The 19,311-nt window shown below is 46.1% G+C and overlaps 1 protein-coding gene across 1 annotated transcript; it reads right to left on the reverse strand.

Moving 5' to 3' along the window:
- Positions 1 to 1,446: 1,446 nt before the first annotated feature.
- On the reverse strand, positions 1,447 to 15,999 carry LAMP5 (lysosomal associated membrane protein family member 5). Its single transcript, XM_043480372.1, has 6 exons — positions 15,325 to 15,999; positions 14,490 to 14,662; positions 13,981 to 14,112; positions 13,772 to 13,877; positions 12,288 to 12,476; positions 1,447 to 2,308 (listed from the first exon to the last, which is right to left on the reverse strand). Exons 1-6 carry the CDS (start codon positions 15,755 to 15,757, stop codon positions 2,130 to 2,132), a joined length of 1,212 nt encoding a protein of 403 aa, XP_043336307.1. The 5' UTR covers positions 15,758 to 15,999; the 3' UTR covers positions 1,447 to 2,129.
- Positions 16,000 to 19,311: the final 3,312 nt, after the last annotated feature.

Consider the following 19,311-nt stretch of genomic DNA (forward strand, 5'->3'; position numbering starts at 1 on the left):
TTTTTTTGAAAAATACAATTTTACCTTTGTAAAAGTAGATTAAAGCAAATTATGTAAATATTGAGTGTTCAGAAATACCACTCAGAAAAGATTTTAAAAGTTTTCTAAAGAGGTTCCAGAAAGAAAAGGTCACTCATGGACCATACATTTAAGTGCCTGTTTTTCCCCAAATCCTTTGATGGTTCCAGATAAAAAGGAAATTTCTTAAAAATACATGAGATTCTGAAAAGAAAAGAGCGTGTCATGTTTGGGGCATGGAGGGTGAGCTAGTCACAGATGATGGAAAAATGGAGTGAACTGGGAGGCAGGTGTCACCCCATCACAGATAAGGGAGTGGAGTGAACTGGGGGGGGCAGGCATCACCCCATCACAGATGAGGGAGTGGAGTGAACTGGGGGGGCAGGCGTCACCCCATCACAGATAAGGGAGTGGAGTGAACTGGGGGGGGCAGGCGTCACCCCATCACAGATGAGGGAGTGGAGTGAACTGAGGGGGCAGGCATCACCCCATCACAGATGAGGGAGTGGAGTGAACTGGGGGGGCAGGAGTCCATCCCATCACAGATGAGAGAGTGAACTGGGGGGGCAGGCATCACCCCATCACAGATGAGGGAGTGGAGTGAACTGGGGGTGGGGGGGCAGGCATCCACCAGCACCAGGGGCTTCTCCATTTCTTTGTGCAACATGCAGCTTTTATAAGGAATCAGGGCTTGTTCCTCTGGTACCAGGCAGACAGTGAAAAGAGATCATGCAGGGAAAGACTGAGGCTGACAGAGCAGGAAACGAACAGGTCAGAGGACAGCAGCTGATCAATACTTGCCAAGATTTGCTGGGATGATGGAATACTAAAGATGTGCTACTGTCAACAGGTGAAGACTTGGGGAGAAAACGCACAAGCTGCCTCTCGTGTGGGGGTGGTTTTTAAGGGGCTTGAGGGATCCCCCCACCCTAACACCAGAGGAAAGGATCTCCCTCTTCTTGCTCAGAACTGAAAAATGATTATTTAGGAGGTGGATGAAATCCAAACTATGTGCCTTTCTCTAAGGAATTTAGTAGGTTACATTTTATCTCAAAACTCAGCCAAAGCTACTATGTTCAGTCCAGCTTTTTAATACAAAATGAAATGCCAGACTCAAGATCAAGAAACATCAGAAACTATATTAGACCAACCATTCAAGAGGTGCCATTATTATCACCTCTCGGCCTTTTAGGTAAGATCAAGTGAAGAGGTGCCATCATTAAAACTACTTATATTTGCCAAAACAAATCCATGTCTTTCACCTGGAAAAGCCAACTCCCCCCGTCCCTGCTATTATTTTCCTGCTCTTTCTTGGCTTTTCCTCTTGCAGGAATGAAAAGCCCATCTTCATCATCCTCTTCTCTCCTGTAGATGCCACACAAGCCATTTTTGGTTTTGTCATCTTGTTTCAAGACAGCAGCCAAACACTAGACAGTAGTGTATTTTAATTCATTTTCAGAGACAAGCTCACATGGATTGATTCTTCAGGCCCCCATACCTGGACCTGACATATTACAAAGTCCAAACCACTCTGCATAGTTACATTAAACAGGCTCTTGTGCTGTGAATTCGCTGGGTGCAGGGAGCAGTGAAACATTCCCGAGACAATCACGAGACATGCAGAACGCCAGCCAGAAGCATGGGTCACATTCAGGGGTCTTGCTGCAGGGAGCATGAGGCTGTATTTTGTGTGTGCTGACGATAGTATAGGATAAGCCATCTGTGTTCAAGGGAGCAAAGCATCCAATGTTCCTCTTGAACTTTAAGGGGTGTCTTTCCAAAAGAACTGTGGTTCCAATCCTTACACTTCAGAGCCAGATATTCCTCCGAGTTGTATGTGTTGCTCCTTGGAGAGTCAAAGCCAAGCCACCATGAGCATGAAAGCTGACTGACCCTACCCTTCCCACTTCTCAGCATGGAAGGGCTATGTCATTCACCCCATGAATCCAGAAGAACCCCCCATCCCAGGTGTGAGCGTGGATGCAGGCCAAGCAAGCCTTGCGTACCCGAGTCAGTGTGCCTGGAGCTATGTTGGTGTATCCCCACGTGCAGGCGGGAAGTGCCGCTGTTTCCCCGGCTGGATCGGCTGCGGGCTGTCTGCCCAGCGGCCTCTAGCCCATGTGCTTATATTGGGACCGGTCCCTCGGGATCTGGACCTGGTTGGCAGTCATCTTGTGGTGGATGTGGTAAATCACCAGTGTGACCACAATGACGAGGCCCAGGATGAGCCCCAAAATCAGCGGCAAGGTTTCCTCCAACTGCTCCCGTTCATCCACTGGGCATTTATGCTCTGAAATGTGAAAGAAAAAGAAAGGCAATGAGCTCCTACCAAAAGATCCTGAATTATGATTAACTCCTACCAACATATTCTGAATTATGATTAATTATGATTAATTAAGTCCACTTAACAAAACCAAAAGGCAGATAGAGATGAAAAAATTTCTCAAGAAAAGGGAGGAGATATGTATATACACATAGCTGATTCACACTGTTGTATAACAGAAACTAATGCAACATTGTAATACAATTATATCCACCAACCCCCCTCCCCCACCACCCCCACTCCCCACCCATCTTGAGAAAAAGATTTCTCAAGGAAACTTCAGGGAGATCTTTTCTTCAGAAACAATATTTCCCAACCAACTCTAAGACTTAATCCCTTAATAGTTCTATACAGTGTAAAATAAAAACTTATCAATTACATAGGACAACATTCAAGTTCTTGGATTCCTAGCCTAGGTTAATAAACCATCCAGGACGTCCCTGGTGGTACAGCGGATAAGGATCCACCTTGCAATGCAAGGAACACTGGTTCAGTCTCTGCTCTGGGAAGATTCCACATCCCTCTGGCAACTAAAGTCTGTGAGCCACGACTAGTGAAGTCTGGATGCCCTAGAGTCTGCACACTGCAACCACTGAAGCCCCTGCGCCTTGGGCCCCTGCTCCGCAGCGAGAGAAGCTGCTGCCACGAGAAGCCTGTCGCCACAATAAAGAGCAGTCCCCTTCACTGCAGCTAGAGAAAGTCTAAGTGCAGCAACAAAGACCCAGCGCAACCAAAAGTAAAACATTTTTTTAAACATCCAGGTTATTTATGTAAAATTTCAGAGATTTTGCATTAGACACAGCCACCATCATTTTTAGTTTTTATTTAATCTTAAAAATTTTTTATTGATCTACACAGAATTATAGACAAATAGACATCTTTCAGGAAGTCTGAAAATACCAAGTGCTGTCAATGGTAGAGAGCAATTGGAACTCTTATCCACCATCAGTGGGAAATGATACAACCACTTTGTAAAACTATTTAGCAGTTTCTCGTAGACTTAAGTATACACCTACCCTGTACCCCAGCATTCCATTCCTAGGAATTTACCCAAGAACTATGGAAACACACAGACACAAAAAACTTGAACATAGAAGTTTCATTCATAATAGCTGAAAAACCAGAAACAACTAAATGTCTATCAAAGTGGAATGGATAAACAAATGCTGGTATATTCCTACAATGGAATGTAAACAATACTAAGGAATGAACTATGGCTACAAAATGGATAAATCTCAAAAACATGATGTTGAGTGAAACTGTCAGACACAAAGGAGTACATGTTGTATGACTCTATATGAAGTTCAAGAATGGGTAAAACTAAGTCTATGGTGACCAAAGTCAGAAAAGTGGGGAACAGTATGTCCTGGGGAACAGGACACCAGAGAACTTCAGGCATGAAAAAAATACTCCAGTGTTGATTTAAGTGCAGGTTGTGTGGTTGCAAGTCTAGGTAAAAACATACTGAGTTAATATTTCAGATCTGTGCATTTTGATATATGTACATTATAGTACCATCTTTTAAAAGTGTAGAGTTTGGTGGATTTACACCCCACAACCCCACACATCAGAACTGGTGTTAGAATTACGGTGCCAAAGTTATTATCCTTAAGGGGATGAGGACTTTGGTGTATTTATGGGGAATAACATCTAATATACCATCCTTAAAGGAAGATGCAAGAGAAAAACATGACATATTTTGGCAAAAAATTATGGTTAAGATAATTTACTTTTTAAAAAACTTTTTGCTGCCTTAGAAAAAATGACTGAACTAAACATATAACAAGAAGGAGGATATAAAGAGAGTATTAAACTATGGACAAGTCTGGGACTTCTTGTCTGGGCTGGTGGTCCAGTGGTTAAGACCTTGTCTTCCCTGGTCAGGGAGCAAAGACCCCACAAGCCTCATGGCCAAAACAACCCAAACCACAAAACAGAAGCAACACTGTAACAGACTCAATAAAATGGCCCACATCAAAAACAAAAAGTCATTTAAAAAACCTATGGACAGGTCAAAAGTAATTACAGGAAGATAAGGGGATGTCAAAAATTATCATGAAAAACACTGAATCCCTATCCTCCCCCACCCTCAATCACTAAGTGGTCAAATAAAGGGGAATTCCTGAGTACTCTTTCCCTGACTCACCATTCCAAAACTCACAAAGCTCCAGAAACAAGTGCTGTGTATCATTGATTTGACAGAAAAAGCTGGCCTGAACTAATGTCAGGCTGCTCTGATTCTTCTTCTCCTTTTTAGCATGAAGATTCGTGTGTTTCATTGAAGGGAACAGATTCATTAATATACTTTATTACAGGGGCTGCCATGGCGCTTCTGGATCTTATATAATATACGGATGATGCATTGTATTATCTTCCTAAAGTCCATGTAAGTCAGAAAGAGAAAGACATTAACGCATATATACATGGAATCTAGAAGCATGGTACAGATGAACCTATCTGTGGGGCTGGAATGGGGATGAAGATGTACAGAACTGGCATGCGGACACGAGGGGAGGGCGGGTGATCTGGGAGCTGGGGCCTGACAGACACACACTCCCACGTGTAAAATAGACTGCCGTGGGAAGCCGCCGTGCGGCATGGGCGCTCAGCTCAGGGCTCCGTGGTGACGGAGCCGGCGGGGCGCAGGGCAGAGAGGTGAGAGGGGAGGGGTACATGTGTGCACAGAGCTGACCCTCTTCCTTGTAGAGCAGAAGCCAACACAACATTGTAAAGCAACTAGATCCCAATTAAAAACAAGACAAAAACAAAATATTCCAAATTCTGAAAAACATCTGGCCCCAAGGATTTTAGATGAGAGATTGTGAACCCATAAAAGAAAGGCACGTATTCCCCTCTCAGGCTTTAGCCTGTTTTCAAACTTTGCCTTTAGTCCCCAGGAAAAGCAACATTTTACAGCACAACCCAGAACATATGTATACACACATAACTAAAACCAAAGTTTCATAAAACAATGGTTATCTTTACTTTGTGCTTCTAATAAGTTATCCTCCGTTCTATTCTCTTTCATTTAAAATAGTGCAGGCCCCACATAATGATCTTGGGCACTGAGTTTCCATGGGCTGCTCAGAGCAGAAAGGGGACACGTGTGTGGCTGCACTGTCCCTGCTGGGGGGAGAGCGTGTGCGATGTGCTCAGTCCTGGGAGGAGACGTGCACACGGGTTCCCTTCTGATCCAGCTGTGTATCCTTAGCACATCATTGTGGTAAACAGTAGCCGTGAGTACCATTAAAAATAAATAGAATAGTGCTGGTCATGACCCACTGAAGCAGAGTCATCCTCTTTTTGGTATCAGTGTGATGAAACCATCTTCCCTTCTCAGAAAAATGCTTATAAAAGCACAAAATGAAAACATAAGATTACACAGAAAATGGACTACACTGAAATCAGCTATTAAAATATTTTAAAATAATTCAAGGGACAGTTATATATGTATTTATTAGCACAAATGTAGGCTGGCTTTGATTGCAAAGCAGTGAGAAGCATAATTGTTACTTTGCAAGATCTGCAGAAAATGTGGGCAGAAAATGTCTATGATTTCTACTAGTGACAAAGTCATGGGTATGACTCATACTACTGTGGGTTGTTACCTTTATTTATAATCCAAGGAAATGTTAAATATTAATTAGAAATCAGTGAAAATAGAGATGCAAATGTTTCCCTTTGAAATTTACAGAGCCCCCCCCCCCCGCCCCAAACTCTATCCACAGACCCTACGAACACCAGGGTTAAGATCCCGTGTAGTAAACTGACGGGATAACCCACAGGTTATATAAGCACAGAGGATGGTTCCTCAATCCCTGCCTGGGAGAAAAGCATCCCTCAGCTTAGCCCAGCTCAGCATCCAGCTTCGGGTGTCCAGAGACCCCTGATTCTCTGTCCGCCTCCACAGGTTTTGGGCTCCCTCACGCCTCTGCTTTGGCCGTACTCATGGTTCTACAGAAAACAAAACAGAGGCCCAGGGTGGATGGTCTATGACTGGAAAAAAAAAGCAACCACCAGAGCAGTCATCAGAAAGAACTACAAGTAGTCAGATCAGACAGAAGAGGTGTCACCGGCGGCCGCCAGTGCCCTCAGGTGCCCTCAACCGCAACCTTGGTGCCACCATTGCAATCCTGATGCATCTTAGGGCGTTCTTCCAGATGTGAGATTTATTCTGTTTTGTCTGATGACCAGAGCATTTGAAAGCTGTCCTTACTCCCTGAGATGAGCAAATGTGTAAGGACTCTTCACTGTCTCCAAACGGGCAGCATGGAGCTGGGCAAGCCGACTGCTTAGCTCTGCTGGTGCCGCCGGGCCCTCCGGCTGCAGAAAGCAGGCAGCGATGCCAGCTATGCGTGCCCTGCCGTCTGATGGGGCAGCGAGAGGAACGGGCTTGCTCCTCTTTTCATATTTTCTCTGGGCTGGCTCGAGACTCCTGTAACTTCAGCAAAATGTGTTTTGTGTACTGAGAAAGTGCTAAGATGAGTGGGCTTTGGAGATCTTTGGTTGGAGATAAGCAGAGACTCTCAGCAAGATGTAAGCACAACAGTAAATAAGAATAGCGGTAACTGATGGAAGCTGATCTACCAGGTACAGTGTGCATGGGAAGTGCCCATAAACTCCTTCCCACTTCCTGTGAGCTCCACCGGACGGGGAGGGTGCCTACACCCCGGAACGGGGCGCAGCACACACCGACAGGGCCTTAGGCCCCTGGCAGTCACCATTCCCACCCATTCCCATGGGCTTTAACTCCAGGGCAGCTTAGACAGCCCAGAGAACCATCAGAGGTGGATGGCCGATGGCGGGGTAACTCACACTCTTCCCCAGAGTCTCCATCAGGGTGAGCCCCAGTGCCCACCTGGGTATCTGCTCACTTACGCATCTGTACTACCTGCTAGCCTTCCCACCTCACTTTCCCACTCCCCGAGCAGTGCTTTTAGAAACACCTAAATAAGCTACCTGCCCTTACATCCTTACGGAGGATTGTTTCTTGGGGAACCCCACCTAAAACGCTAGGCTTCAGGACAGTAGCAAGAACGCAGTTTTCTGTGACTGGCTGGTGACATGGCCCTGCCCTGGGTCTCTGTGTTCCAGCCCTGGACACATCTCTCTGCAGTGTTAATAACAAGACTGTCTCTCTCTGGATGCTTCCTCAGGAGGCCCTGAGAAGGATGAGTTACCCAGGTGGTATGTTTCCTGGCTGGGAGGTTCCAGGTAAACCACAGGAGTATGCAATGCTCTGGATCGGCATCAGCACACCGTTCCCTGGTTTGCAGCACGGCAGCCAGCCTCGGGGCACTCTGCTGGGGATGGTGTGCATTCATTTTCAATAGAATACAGATTGTTTTTCTCAGAGTTCTGGGTAAAGTGCAGATCAAGTGGTATCTCCCAATCCCACTGTCAGCAACAATGATGAAGAGCTCAGGAATTCAGGGCACCGACCACCTTTCTGAAGGTGGCCCCTGCTTTCTCGTGTTTCCCAGCGGGAGCAGCTGAGAAACTTGAAGATGCGAAGAGTACAGGCTCTGAGACCCAAAGACAGGCTCCGGTCACACTGCTGGCAGCCGCCGGAGCACAGCCCTGGCTGGTCCCGTCACCTCCCTCAGCCTGTTTGTCCACTCAAACGGGGGTCTCAGCACCCCCTTCACAGGTCTCTCTGTCTGTGTCTCCCCTGGAGAATTAAGAAGGCTCCCGAAATGGCAACCCGCTCCAGTATTCTTGCCTGAGAAATGCCATGGACAGAGGAGCCTAGTTGGCTACCTCCATGGGGTCGCAAAGAGTCAGACACGACTTAGCAGTGTATATGTGGTGACTTAAATGCCCATTAAACCTGAACATTTCACAAAGGGACACAGAGGCACCTTCGTGTTCCATTGCATTTCTTCTGTCATTACGCATGAGAGCTGCCTTTAACTCAAGCCACTGAAATAGTCTGCTCTGTTCCCTCCCGGGGAGGCACCACCCCCATCACAGAAGTCTCCAGAACCTCAAAGGGCCCCACCACCAGGAACGTGCTAGGGAAAGACAAGGGACCCCACACAGCAGGGACCGGCGAGCTGCCCTGAACTGCAGACTGAGCGTCACCACACCAACTGTATCTTTTATAGAAAGAAGCCAGCCTATACAGATTGGCCCCTTGGTGGTTTATGTTTGCACTGCAGGCTGAGATCAATTAACTCAAAAACCCGCCTGTGCCAAACTCAAATTTTGACACATTCACTTATTTAAAAAACCATCTAAACAAACCATCTAAACAACTAAACATGTAAACATCTAAAAAATGGCCTGAAGATCTGGTCATTTAGGGCCTACCCACTTTGGACACAAACCCCACCCAGCAGCTGTTCCCCTCTGAAGAGAGAGAAGCCCTGAGCTCTGCGGCCCGCAGAGCTCTGGGCCCCAGGACCCTTCCCCATGCTGTCAGGGGACATCACCCAGACATAAGACCCCTCACACCCCGCTCCCCATCCCCAGGATAGCGGCCCCCAGAGACCTTCTTCTGGAAGGTCCCCACACAACCGTGCCCAAGTGCCCCCCAGGAAGCTTGCGCATCACTGCCTCTCATTGTCACATCATTTTCCTTAATCGGCTGGAAATCTCTCAGTCCCCCAGCACCGCACCCCGCCCCCCCCCCCCCCCGCCCCCGGTGCCTACAGTTTTCTATGGACCAGCGTCACCGGGGCATCGTGGGCCCCGCCTCCAGACCGCGGATAAAAGATCGCCAGAGCTGCGCAGGGTGCAGACGGCTGTTCATCCGGGATCAGGACAGCAGCCAAGTTCAAGGCCCTAAAGGGGTCTGTGTGATCAAGATGTCAGCCCCACTTGAGCGGCTCTGTGAGTGCGGCGTGCGTGTCCACCCTCGCATTTCTCAGGACCTGTGATGCAGGCAGCTGGGAGACTAGCTCACCTGACGCCCTCATGCGGCGGATCCTGCGTGAACGTGCCAGAAGCCATATACACAGCTCTGCCGGGGTCGTGACCAGACACCACCACCCGACTCCAACGCGGGCAGCCCCCACTCACGCCGGCAAGGCATCGCCCAGACAGCCAGGGCCTCTTTCTATTCTGGGAAGTGGGGGCCAAGTGCCAGGTTCTGAAAAGGCACTCCAAAAGCAATCTTTCAGATTCCACTAAAACAAGTGAAATGACCTCTTACAAAACATGCTGGGGGCAGGTGCTGAGAGGCACAGACGCGAGGAGCTGGCAACAAAAGAAGCCCGGCCACACAAAAGCACACCAGTCCACTGAGTGACTCTGAACGCGGCCTGCCTCCTCCCAGGAACCTCAAGGCGTGAGCCCCAGGGCACCATACAGGAGGCAACATCCTTATTATTATCCAGAAAAGCCTTGGTGAGACAAGTCTAATTTTCCTGTGCTGAATACATCTGCATTTAGGAAGTTACACGTCTTACAAACTCTCTAAGACAATCCGTTTAGACCCTGGAACTGGACTAAAATTGCTTTTTGTACAAAGAGTTCATTAAGTCTATGCTAAAATAATCACTGATTTTTAGGAAAGTGGCCCCAATCCTTATTTGGTACCCATTTACTCTTATTTCGTACGCAACTTTAACATCCGTGAGATTTGATTTCTCCATTCATAAATGACTATAAGCAACAATTTAGAAATAATCCATAGTGGGTTGGGGTGAGATGTAAGGAAATAGTAAAAGCAGCAATTATAGCACCAGTAGTACAAAAAAGTGAAGAAGTGCCTAAGAAGAGCAGACCAGGGAAACACAAAGAGTAATTAGAGACTACTGAAAGTACCCATGTAAACTCAAGAGCGTCTACTGGACGGACTCTGGGGACTCCATGATCCAAAACTTTCAAAGTGAATTTCTGGTCACTAATTAAGTCCAATTACTTTTAATTATATTTAATATTTTGAGTTTAAGAAAGACATTTCCGTTTTATAAATACCTTCACAACCAACAGTATTTTTGAGTGTTAACATCTTGACGTTTAGTTTCAATTTTGTAGGAAACACATTCAGATGGAATAGCCCATAACAGCCCATAACAATGTGGAATCACCTCCTCATAACAGGTGAGTGCAGCACTGCTGTTCTAAATCTATTAAATTCTGATTTGCTTAGCACTGAAGCATTTGCAGCTCTCTATTAGTTGAGCCTGGGGCTTCCCAGGTGGCACTGGTGTTAAAGAACCTGCCTGCCAAAGCAGGAGACATTAGCGACGCAGGTTCAATCCCTGGGTTGGAAAGCTCCCCTGGAGGAGGGCATGGCAACCCACTCCAGTATTCTTGCCTGGAGAATCCCATGGACAGAGGAGCCTGGCGGGCTACAGTCCGTGGGGTCGCAGAGAGTCAGCCAGGACTGAGCGACTAAGCACAGCGCATGCACACATTAACCGAGCCCACAGCTTCAGAATGTCAATTCAGCCAAAGTTCACAGGGCAGCTGCAATGTGCCAAGCACTGTATTAGGTGCTAAAAAATATGAAGACGAGAAAAAAGTAGGCCTTTCCCTCAAGGAGAGTTTAACTTAGGAATTCCCAAAGGCCTTCTGAATAATCTTGTGTGTACTTTGAGTGAACTTGTGTGAACTTTGAGTGAACTTGCGTGTACTTGTGTGTGAATAATCTTCTGTGTACTTTGAGAGGGGTAGTTGATGAAAGCTGGATACCTTGGGAATTGTTTAATGATTTGCATGTGACCAGAGCAGGATTCCCTAATATTCTACACACACATTTAAATGGTGGCATTCACCTGGGGATCCCCAGCCCAAAGGTGAGCATCCATAGAGCAACCAAAATCTCATTTTTTAACCACAAAGAATAAATGAGAATATCAAACTGTCTCTAGAAACCTCCTCTAGACAATTGTTGTTGCTTAGTCACTCAGTCATGTCCAACTCCTTTGTGACCCCATGGACTATCACCCACCAGGCTCCTCTGTCCATGGAATTTCCCAGGCAACACTGGTAGAGGTTGCCATTTCCTTCTTCAGGGCATCTTCCCAACCGTCTCCTGCATTGGCAGGTGGATTCTTTACCCTGACCGACCTGGGAAGCCCCTTCTAAACAACACAGAGAGAGAAAACAAATGACTAGACGAGTTTGCTTTCCCTATGCTTGTCCAGTGTAAATTGTTGCTAGGTTTGGACAAATTGCAGAATGTGAGCTCCCCTACCTCTGCTGGAATGCAGAAAACCAAGAGAATGTGGATATTCCACATGCCTCTGCTAGGTCCTGCCTGATCCCCTTTCAAGGGCTGGAACAGACTGAGAGACAGCTTTTTGCACTCCTCAGAGGGAGCAGATCACGGACCCTTCCCTCCTTGGGGCCTCTCTGGTGTCCCTCCCCATAAATATGAACGCTGGACAGAGGCACATCTTCATGAGCCTCTCTCTCTCTCTCTGTCACACACACACACACACACACACACACACACACACACACATACCCCTATCGCATTTTGATCACACAAAACTTAGATTTACAGTGGTAGAACCTAGGGCTGTATGTGTCTAGAGACCATGAAGATACTGAAACCCATATAAGCAAAGACCTTTCTCCAATCCACGGCTCTCTAGATAACTGCTTGGAATTTTCAGCTGCCTTTTCCTTGGGAAACTTGCATCAAAATTGTAGGCTTTTTTCCAGCTGACTGTCTTCCTATCCAGTCTCCTCTTTTGCCAAAGGAGGGGAAAAAGAAAACAATGGAAAAAATAAGGGAAATTGGGAGGAAGGAAAAAGGAACAGAGGGAGAAGGAGAGAGGAAAAGAAGGACATGAAGGAGAAAGGGCAGGAAGAGCCATTTTTTCAGTTGGCTTCCTTTAGTCTTTAAGACGCGTCGCAGAGGGAGGCAGGGCCATGCTACCCTGAGACAGTCCAAGTGAAACAGCCTGGCGCCCTGCAGGTCACCTTCTGTCTCCAGCCTGAGTCAACCTCGGCTTCTTTCCTTCCTCCGGACTCCCCACCCACCTACCTTCACTGAAGACAAAGTCAGAGACGATGTCAAAGGGCTGGATGTGGACCGCGGACAGGATCATGGTGACTGTCTTCTGTGGGTCGCTGGAGGCTAGTGAGATGGTCTGCTGAGCTTGACATTCATAGGACTTCCCGGCTGGGGTGACCAAGGCAGAGAGGTGATGCGAGTTGGCTGTGTGCTTCCCAGCTGCAGGAAGGGTCCAAAGCAATGGTCAGGCTCCTGTGGCTAGCAGAACCCTCTTCATGGTGATCCAGACAGCTGGCTCTTGCCTCTTAGCCCACTCGCTGGCATGCCCTGTTACTCTGTCTGCCTAAGGCTCTGCAAATGTGAATGCCTCTGTCCTTTCATGAGCATGGGCTCCTTAAACAGTAATCTGGAAATTCGTTTTGGAAGCAGAGAGTGATACCTAAACCTCCAATCCTTTTTACTATATAAGATCTAACAGAGATTCCAAAAATAGGCAAAGAACAGTGACTTGGTTTTCTACATCTCACACTGCTCTGCAAAAAATAAAATATCTTTCTCAGCAAAGCACAGCGGCTGCTAGTGCTCTGGGCTGATAACCCTGTACAGACACCTAATTTCTGGAAGCCTGCCACCCTCTCTCTTCTCCTTCCCAGGATTAAAATTTTCCTTTTTTCAGTCTAATTAAACTGTGGGAAATATTTGAATATAAACTTTGATAAAGAGACGAAATTTCCCTTTTTGCTGGATGATAAGGGGTGAAATGGAAGAGATGACATATATATCTTTGTATATGTTCAATAAAAATCTTGTCCTAACTCAGGTGCCCAGGTGATGGATGGCTTCATTATTAGTAGATCAGACAGTCTACAAAATAAATATATAAGTTTAAATGTGGTCTTGAACAGTGCCTGAAGATGCCAACATTATTATTTGGAGCTTGGATGTTCCTTGCCAAGATATTTTTGGAGGATCTGGGTGAGCTGATGGAGTGATGGGCATGAAAAAAGTAATAAATTTAGGACACAGTTCAGAATCCACTCTGGGGTGTCTGCAGTCGACTGAAGATGTGGTGAGGCCTGAGCCATGAGCCAAAAGATCTGAAAGGTCATCAAATTCTGACCCAAAATGAAAGTCATACTGCCCCCTTGGAATTTTAGCGCATAAGAAGAAAAAACCGGGGTGCAGAAGGAAATAAAAATACAGCCTTTGTCCTTCTCCGCATTCCTCTAAAGGACAAATCTTGAGAAAACCATCCTGAGGCAGCCACGGGCAGACAGGCCCTCAGGAGAAGTCTCATCCCGGTCAGGCTATGGCGAAGGCCTTCAGGCCCTGAGTTTGCTGCACGTCTCCAAGGCCTTAAGGCCAGAGGACCCAGACGCGCTCTCTTCCTCCATCCCAGAGAGCCAGCCCGGGGAGTTTCCAAAACCCTAAGGCATTCCGCTTATACACCTGTGATCCCAGCAGCGTCTGCTTTTCCCCAGGGTCCCTCTCCAGACCTGCTGACCTCTACTCACCACTGACCGCGTCTTTAAAGTGGGTCTTCTCTGAGGAGTCGTAGACAAACTGGACTTTGCTCAGCTTCCACGTTGCCTCGGGTCCCTTGGACGTGTTGTGACTTTCCTGCCGAGCGGAAGAGGTGCTCATGAGCCGCCCGCGCAGAGAGGGCCCCCACCCACCCGCACCCGGAGTCTGCATGGGCGCCGCCAGCCTCGCTAGCAGTTACCTTTACAAACAGCATTTTGAGTGCGTACGCGCGATCCACCCAGAACACCTGCAGCTCCGACTCGTCGTGGCCACAGTGGCCCTTCACCTCGGCTCCCCGGGTCAATGAGATATCCGCTTGCTCCGTGATCAGCTGGGAACACAGACGCCCCGCACCCCTCAGCGCGCGGGCCCCCGTGGGGGCTGTAAAGGGCGGCGGGTTCAGACTCCGGGTCTGGCGCGCCTGGGCGCTCCTTCGCGCGCGCTCTCAGGTCCGGGAACATGCGGTTAGATGCTCTGCGTGCAGACCCGGCCGGCCGTTAGGGGAGCAGAGAGAGGGGGGGTTACTTTCCAAGCAGGCGGGGCGAGCAGAAGGCGTTACAAGCCGGAACCCCCATGCAGCATTCAGGAGCAGCCTGCAGGGCTTAGGGGGGAATAGGCGGGCGACCCAGGTCTTCACGGGGTCTTGAGGGAGGGTGCCCTTCGCCCCTGGAGCCCTAGGAACAAGCCGGGAGGGAAAAAGTGCCTTACATCCACGTAATTGCTGGCCCACACATCATAAGGGACAATAAATTTGGCTGCAAACTCTGCCATGAGACACGTCGTCCCATTTTCCCGCACCACAAATATATCTTTTTCAGGGTTAGTGGAAAGGCCTGAGAGATTTTCCACTTCTTGTTCTGCCGTGATTCGAGCCACTGTATCTGCGGAAAAAAACAAATCCTATCTGTTCGGGGCTCAGCGAGCCCACGCGTCTGGGGCTCAAGGTGGAGAGACATCACAGTCCGCAGGCTTCGGGGTGACAAAGTTCCTCGCCGGCTACCACGCGCTCTGCGGGCCGTTTCTCTGCCCCAGCGGCAACAAATTCGACTGCTGCTAACTTATAATAAAATTAAATTAGAAAACATTTAAAGCCTTAATGACTTGTAATCCGATGGCCTTTTTTCCTTCATTTTAGGCTTTTTTGTTGTTGTTGTTGTTGCTAAAAAAATTTTTTTCCATTTATTTTTATTAGTTGGAGGCTAATTACTTTACAATATTGTAGTGGTTTTTGCCATACATTGACATGAATCAGCCATGGATTTACATGTATTCCCCATCACAAAGGTGTCTCGCCAATGCTCTAAGCCACCAAGCAGGCCCGTGTGAGCACCGTGTCTGGGGTTACCATACTGGTTTGTGGCTCTCTGGGGAATTCCCTGCTACCGAGGGGGGAGGCCCTCCGCAACCCCCCGCTCCCCCAAAGAGAACCGACCCGCAAAACGTGAGGTCCACTTTTTGACCTTAAGCTACCTGCCCTGCGGTGCCCGTTTCGTTCTCTGCAAAGAGTGCGCCCTGCTCTGACCGTCCCCAAAACGCTACTCACGGAAAAGCATCAGGAGAACTCGAAGTCCATTCACGCCGAGAAGGGCTCTTCTGCGGAGATCCATGCTCCCGGGGCCGCGAATAAGGCCAGCGGGTGCTGCTGCAGAGGCCGCCCGAGAGGGAATCCCTCCAAGTGGCGGCCGGAGGGAGCCGGGCGAGCGAGGGGGCGGGGGCCGCGAGAGCGGGCAGGAGGCGGGCGAGAGCTCGGCGCGCGGGCGGCCGCGGCGCGGACGGTACCCGAGCGGGCTGGTGCGAGTCCGCTCACTGCGGAGGGGAGGATCGCGCGGCGAGGGAGCCGTCCGCGTCTGCGAGTGCTGAAAGAATTCGGCTGTGTTGCAGAAGTGACTGACGGTGGCTGGGTTCGTGCAGAGGTCCAGTGAGACTTGGGAGGGCTCGGATTTTCCCTGAGTCTGTTTCCTGTGCTGCAGTTGCATCGGCAAAGATGATTCTGTCCTGAGAAACTTAATAGCACCTCAGACTTCTTCAATATCCCTACCAGTGATTAGGTGGTGAAGACATCACACCACTGGAGTCCTGGCTTCTGAAAATGCATCCGGTTCCTGAAAGAAAGCGGGAGAGCACCATTTGTTGCTGCTTTGGGGGAGGAGGAGTAGGCAGGAAGAGAGAAGAAAAATGCTATGGCAACAGCGCCTGCATTTTGGAGACATCCCCTTTCTCCCCTGCTTTCAATGAGATCAGGGTTTAAAGTTAAATTAACGCCTCCTCAAAGGAGATCGTCAGTCAGTGCAGTATATCTATTCCGGCTTATTTTCTGTGAGTTCTGTCCTCTGATTGTATGAAGACTTTTGAACGCTGGGGTCAGCCATCCTTGCTCATTATATTGTGGCTACTGTGCCAAGAGGAATGTAAGTGAACTCGAAGTTTGTGAGGGTTATTTAGGTTCTTTTAGGACAATCACAGTTACATAAACACACACACACAGATATTACTCTCCAGCCTTTAGTGGGACAGAAAAACAAATACTACTGAGTTAATTCCTATATTTACATTTTCAGTAGCTTGCTTAATTTTAAATTTTTGCTCTATAAATCAGAATCAGCTCTTTCAGCAATAGATACACTGTCTTAATTGTAGTGATGTCCAAATATTGTATTTCTTAAATGGTATTTCATTATATAAATAATAAGCAAAATAGCAATGTCTTAATAGGGAGCATGTCACAAAGTGTTTTCATGTGCATTGCCAAATTTGATCCTCCCTACAACCTTAGAAGGTAGCCAAGGGAAGATGCACCTTATTATGATTGTACATACCCCAAAATTGAGACTCAGAGAAATTAAATGACCTTCTTCAGTATCATATGGTCAGTAAAATTAAAATAGAAAAGCACATGATTTAACATCACAGGGATCATTTTCATTTTTCCTTATATGATACTTTGACTCCAAAGTATACAATATGTTGATTTCCATTAAAAAAATCTTTCTTCAATGACCAAATAACAAGCTAAAACCTAAGATCTTTAACTCATAATCCTGAAAGGTACAGATTGGTGTTTTACATATAATAATATTCTGACATTATGCTTGCTACAAACTGTCTACACGATTATTGTTTCAAACCTATTCTTATATCAATAATTAGATCAAGAGCAATTCAAATTATGAAGTAATGTTTAAGTTTATACTATATTTTACATCTTTATCTCTGTATGTTGATATTTCATCCAAATATTTCTCAAGAACTTTACATAAGTGCATATATATATCACTGAGGCAAAATTGTGATTGATACAAAGTCAATTATTATCAGTTGAGAGTGGAAGTTGTAATATATATACCTAATGATTTATCACATTAGTAACTGTCAGTAAACACCTTTTCCTTCAGTACTGCAAAAATTAGAAAGCAATGAGACTCTTACATAATGAAGCATTTATATATTCTCTTTCCCTCTCTCCTTCCAGTGCTGAAATAAGGAAAGAAAGAGATTTCAGTCACTCAGGAGTCAATATTTATTTTTTATCACCTTATAGAGATTTTAGTGTTGCTTATCTAAAAAATTAGGATAATAGCTCAGGGGTTGTCTATTTAGGCCAAGTGAACATTGATTATAAAAGCATTCAAAACAAAAGACAAATTAATTTAGATTATAAGCATTAACTGAGTACCACTACTTGCACCATACTTGATGCTTTGGAAACCCAAAGATAAACAAATACCATTATACATGTATAAGAGATATCTGTAAAAGTTAGAATCCTTTCTCTCGTGCACATTATTGCAGATATTTCCAGTTACAAGTTGTTAAAAGAGCAATTGAATTAATTGATGAGTATCTGCTTTAATAACACAATCTTAGATGGGAAGTAGCACTGGTCATTAATCTTAAGTTGCTGTAACTGATCTACAAGTCACATGGCAGTCACTTTGGAAAATGTTTTCTTTCCATACCTGACATAAATGATCTCTTTGTTCACCAGTACTTGAATGAGTTAAAAGAAAACAGGAAGCAATTTTAATCCCTTTTCTTGGAAGAATCATTTTCAAAACCTAATTCATGTAAAATTCTTTTATAGTTGGGGAGTTTGGAACGAACATGTACACAGCGCTATGTTTAAAATGGATGAGCAACAAGGACTTACTCTATAGCACATGGAACTCTGCTCAACGTTCTGCGGCAGCCTGGATGGGAGGGGAGTTTAGGGGAGAAGGAATACTATTATATGCATGGCTGAGTCCCTTTGCTGTGTGCCTGAAACTATCACAGCATTGTTAATTGGCTACATCCCAATACAAGATAAAAAGTTAAAAAATAAAATCCCTTTAGGTGTTTAATCTTAAACACAGCTTTACAAATGCCACTAACTTATCCATCTACCTGTAGTGCGTCCTATGTTGCAATAGGAGTTGGATCATTATACCTACAACTTTCACCAACATTAATTACTTTCTAATGATCCTCAAAATCTCTAGTTCTTTAAAACCAGCAAAGAGGTAATAAAGAAGAAATACTTACTATTTAAGTCATATTTTAAGACAGTAACAAAGATTTTCAGAATCCAGTCCACTCTTCTTTTCTTGAATGGGAGAGGAGATGAGGCTGGCATAAACGTGCACACTCAGGTGGATGCCAGCTGTCCGCTTCCATCAGCGCTGCTGGCAGTCAGCACACATCCCCCAGATGCATCGACTACGGAACCTCTCCTAGATCCTCCAAGGCCTCCAGAGGAGTGTCTTCAGGGCGCCTATTTACTTATGGACTCAGTCTTTGTGAATCTCATGCATGTCATTGAGAGACTACTATTTCATAGATGTGGAAGAAAAGACCTCTGCATGTATGGAACTTTTAGTTTTGATGGAAGAATATAAGAAACATGAAGATACATGGTTGCCCAGCACGATGTGTGCATAGATGTTTAAGGAAAGAAAAAGTAAGACAGCCATCTCAGGGTGGTCAGTTCTACCAAAGCAGGCCTCTTGTGGAAGGCAGATCTTAAGGAAGTGGATAAATTGATCTAAGGTAAAAGATAAAGAGGGGCAATGCAGATGGCAAGAAAATATGTTAAGCATGAGAGTCAGTGCAGAGATGTATTCCATGTTTATCATTTGCAATAAAGAAGAAATTAGGCCCCCAATCCACAATGCTTTAGAGCATTGATGCATAACCCTTATTTAACTTCTTTATTTGATAATTTACCCATATGCAAAAGACTGGAGTATGCAAAACATTCTAAATAAAATTAAATATTCAAATTATTAGGTGTATCTCTTTGTACTTGGTTGCACAAGCAATTGACTTGTATTTGTAGAATCAAAGAGGAAAGCTAAAGCTCTGTTGCATCTTTGGCTTATGGATGTTTCCGTCTACTCCATAGTGAGATGTGAAAGTGTACTCTGGCTCTGCAGTTCCCACCACCACCAATGCTCTCCTCGCACCACACACACACACACACACACGCAGATAAGGAAGCACACATGGATAACAGAAGCAGGGGTAATTTAACTAAACTGGACAAGATGCACAC

This window comes from Cervus canadensis, chromosome 10 (genome assembly GCF_019320065.1).
Source record: "Cervus canadensis isolate Bull #8, Minnesota chromosome 10, ASM1932006v1, whole genome shotgun sequence".
Classification (NCBI taxonomy): Eukaryota; Metazoa; Chordata; class Mammalia; order Artiodactyla; family Cervidae; genus Cervus; species Cervus canadensis.

Coding starts and splice junctions, on each gene's coding strand:
- LAMP5 (XM_043480372.1), bottom strand. CDS start 15,757: ATGCAACTGCAGCACAGGAAACAGACTCAGGGAAAATCCGAGCCCTCC. Junction 14,113..14,489: donor GGGCCAGCAATTACGTGGAT/GTAAGGCACTTT, acceptor CTGTGTTCCCAG/CTGATCACGGAGCAAGCGGA. Junction 2,309..12,287: donor TGACTTTGTCTTCAGTGAAG/GTAGGTGGGTGG, acceptor TTCACATTTCAG/AGCATAAATGCCCAGTGGAT.